Source organism: Gossypium hirsutum, chromosome D04, assembly GCF_007990345.1.
Source record: "Gossypium hirsutum isolate 1008001.06 chromosome D04, Gossypium_hirsutum_v2.1, whole genome shotgun sequence".
NCBI lineage: Eukaryota > Viridiplantae > Streptophyta > Magnoliopsida > Malvales > Malvaceae > Gossypium > Gossypium hirsutum.
The window spans coordinates 27,768,826-27,772,067 of record NC_053440.1 but is presented as its reverse complement, the minus strand read 5'-3'; the positions used below and the strand labels follow the sequence as shown (position 1 = coordinate 27,772,067).

The 3,242-nt window shown below is 37.8% G+C and overlaps 1 protein-coding gene across 1 annotated transcript; it reads right to left on the bottom strand.

Annotated features, from left to right (window-relative positions):
- Positions 1-227: 227 nt before the first annotated feature.
- LOC121216103 (uncharacterized) lies at positions 228-1,174 on the bottom strand. The gene is made up of 3 exons (XM_041091400.1): positions 849-1,174; positions 279-524; positions 228-237 (listed from the first exon to the last, which is right to left on the bottom strand). The coding sequence occupies exons 1-3, from the start codon at positions 1,172-1,174 to the stop codon at positions 228-230; spliced, it is 582 nt and encodes a 193-aa protein (XP_040947334.1).
- Between the last annotated feature and the right edge of the window lie 2,068 nt (positions 1,175-3,242).

Here is a 3,242-nt window from a genome sequence, read left to right as displayed (position 1 = left end):
ACGTTGGGTAGTTCAACGTAGCTCCATTGAGCTTTTCACTAAAGTACGCAACGGGTCGTCCATCTTGCATCAAAGCAGCGCCAATGCCGATACCTGAAGCATCACACTCTATCTCGAATGTCTTATTAAAATTAGGTAAAGACAATAATGGTGCATTAGTTAGACATTCTTTAAGCTTATTAAAAGAATTCTCTTGCTCATCAGTCCATACAAAAGGAGAATTTTTCTTAATTATACCTGTCAAGGGGGCAGCTACAGAACTAAAATTAGGCACAAACCTTCGGTACAAGCTTGCCAACCCATGAAAACTCCTCACTTGGCTGATGTTAGTTGGACGCGGCCATTCGTTGATCGCCTTAACCTTTTCTTGATCAACTTCTAAACCACGAGCACTTAAAACAAAACCTAAGAAGACAACTTCATTAGTGCAAAAAGAACATTTCTTTAAGTTGGCATAAAGTTCCTCTTTTCGCAACACTTCAAGCACCGCACGTAGGTGTTGAATATAATCTTCCAAACTTTTGCTATAGACTAAAATATCATCAAAATACACAACATAGAATTTCCCAATGAACGAACGTAAAACATAATTCATGAGACGCATGAAAGTACTAAGAGCGTTGGTAAGTCCGAATGGCATTACCAACCATTCATACAAACCATACTTCATTTTGAACGCAGTTTTCCATTCGTCTGCCTCCCGCATTCTGATTTGATGATACCCACTTTTTAAATCAATCTTCGAAAACAATTGGGCTCCACTAAGTTCATCAAGCATGTCATCGAGGCGGGGAATAGGATGGCGATATTTTATTGTGATTTTGTTGATAGCGCGGCAGTCAACGCACATTCGCCATGTTCCATCCTTTTTAGGGACCAACAATATAGGAACCGCGCACGGACTTAAGCTTTCACGGATGTAGCCCTTCTCCATTAATTCGGCTACTTGCTTTTCCAATTCCTTCATTTCCTCAGGATTACTTCTATATGCTGGCCTATTTGGAATTGCAGCACCGGGCAAAAAGTCGATTTGGTGCTCGATTCCTCGAATGGGAGGTAGGCCATTTGGCACTTCTTCGGGAAAAACATCTCCAAATTCCTGCAACAAAGAAACGATAGGAGTAGGCAAAGTTTTTTCAAGATCGTTAGTTTCCAATAAACACTCTTTGTACATAAGTACAAAGATGGGTTGCCTTGCCAACATCAATTTTCGAATCTCTCTTTTTGTAGCAAAAACACTCGTTTTTTTATTTTCATACTCTTGTTCTTTGTCTTTTGTCACTCTTGTTTTTATCTCACTCTCATCATTCGTTTCTTTCTTTTTCTTTTCACTCTTTTTTTTCTCTTTTTCTTTTTCTCGCTCAATAGATTGCTTCATCTTAAGTTGGTCTTCATGCACTTGCTTCGGTGTGAGCGGAGCTAATGTAACATTCCGTCCAAGGTGCTTGAATGAATATCGGTTTGTATAGCCGTCGTGGACTACTCGTCGGTCAAATTGCCAAGGACACCCCAATAACAAATGTCCCGCGTGCATGGGCACGACATCACAAATCACCCCATCTTGGTACTTGCCTATGGAAAACGCCACTTTTGCTTGCTTCGTCACCTTGAGTTCACCTCCGTCATTTAGCCATTGTGATACGAGTCACAAAGGCCCAACCCAAGCTCAAGAAGGTGATGGGCTCAAATCAAGAAAATCAAGATTCACTTTCTTGTTTTCAAGAAAGTCAAGAAACCGAATCTTGGCCCAATTTTGCTGTTTGGAGCGATTTCAAGAATCAAGAAAATCAAGATTTCAAATCTTGGAAATCTTGGTCCAAGAAACCAAATCTTGCAGCCAACACGCATTGGATCTCCGTTACGAGCATCAATGACCCAATTTCAGAAAGAAATGGATCACGAGCCCAAATTCTTGAAGGCGAGGCCAATAACCAAATTCCAGCCCAATCAAGAAATTCCTTCATACTTAGTTGAAAATCAGGCCAAAATGTCAAAGGGCCCAATTTATAAACATTTTAATTGTTTAATTTAATTTTTTAAGCTGTAGGAACATCCATGTAAAATTTGGCCCAAAAACAGCCCATATATATGCTTGGCCGAATTTTCCTTTATTTTATTCTATTAATTAGGTTTAATTTTATTAGTTACTTGTTAGATTAGGATTACTTGAGGCCTATTTAAAGGCATGGCCAGCCACCCATTGTATATAACACTTAGATTCATTCTTAAATTTTAGATTTGAGAGAATAGAATTTTCTTTGAGTTTTCTCCAAGATTTCTCTCTTGAGTTTTCTTTAGAAGTTGTTTTAACAATCTTTTGATTGTGGGAGCCATCTTCAACCTTCTTCTTGCCATCGATATTGATATGGAGTTGCGCGCGGACCAAGATCGAGTTGCCAAGTCACGAGAAACTCCTACGAAAGCTCTAATCGAATAGATCTGAAATCAAAACAAAGAATAAGATTAAAAACAAATCAGATCTGGAAATTAAGATCCCCAAAACAATCAAGAACAGCCAAGAATCAAAGATCTTATGAATAGATGTTTTCGGAATGCAAAAACACGAAATCGATCTCCAAGATTGATTTTCAACAAGCTGAATCTGTCCAAGAACTAAACCGATGAATAAAGCCCCAAATTCCAGCAACTTGATTTTTCCCAAAATTCCAGCAACCTAAAACAGTCAGTTTTGACAAGAAGAATTCAACAAGATTAATTGGAAAAGATAAGTTTAGTCGAATTTGGCTACCAAGAATGAGTACCGATCGATCTTTTTGAGTAATAAAGATGGCTGGAAATTTTACAAGAAGAATAAACAAGTTAGATCAAAAGAATCGGCATAAACAGAATTTAAAAGAAAAGAATGAACAGCAAGAAAGTAAATTGAAGTCCTAAAGATCCTTGAAATCCCGAAAGATTTCACAAATCTCTTCAAACGGCTCTAATCTCCCCTCCAACGAATATCGGTGGCAAGAAGAAGGTTGAAGATGGCTCCCACAATCCAAAGATTGTTAAAACAACTTCTAAAGAAAACTCAAGAGAGAATTCTTGGAGAAAACCCCAAAGAAAATTCTGCACTCAACAAATCTAAAATTTGATAGAAAAATAATAATAAGATGTGTTTACAAAGGGTGGCTGGCCAATGCTTATATAGGCCTCCAACAAATCTTAATCTCATAAGTAGCTAATAAAAATTAAACCTAATTAATAAAATAACAAGGTAAATTCGGCCATGCACTTAT

What these genes read in the sequence shown, in the direction of transcription:
- LOC121216103 (XM_041091400.1), bottom strand. Translation starts at nt 1,174, where the DNA reads ATGTACAAAGAGTGTTTATTGGAAACTAACGATCTTGAAAAAACTTTG. An exon ending in AAGGATGGAACATGGCGAAT is followed by an intron (nt 525 to 848) that starts GTGCGTTGACTG and finishes TTTAGTCTATAG; the next exon opens with CAAAAGTTTGGAAGATTATA.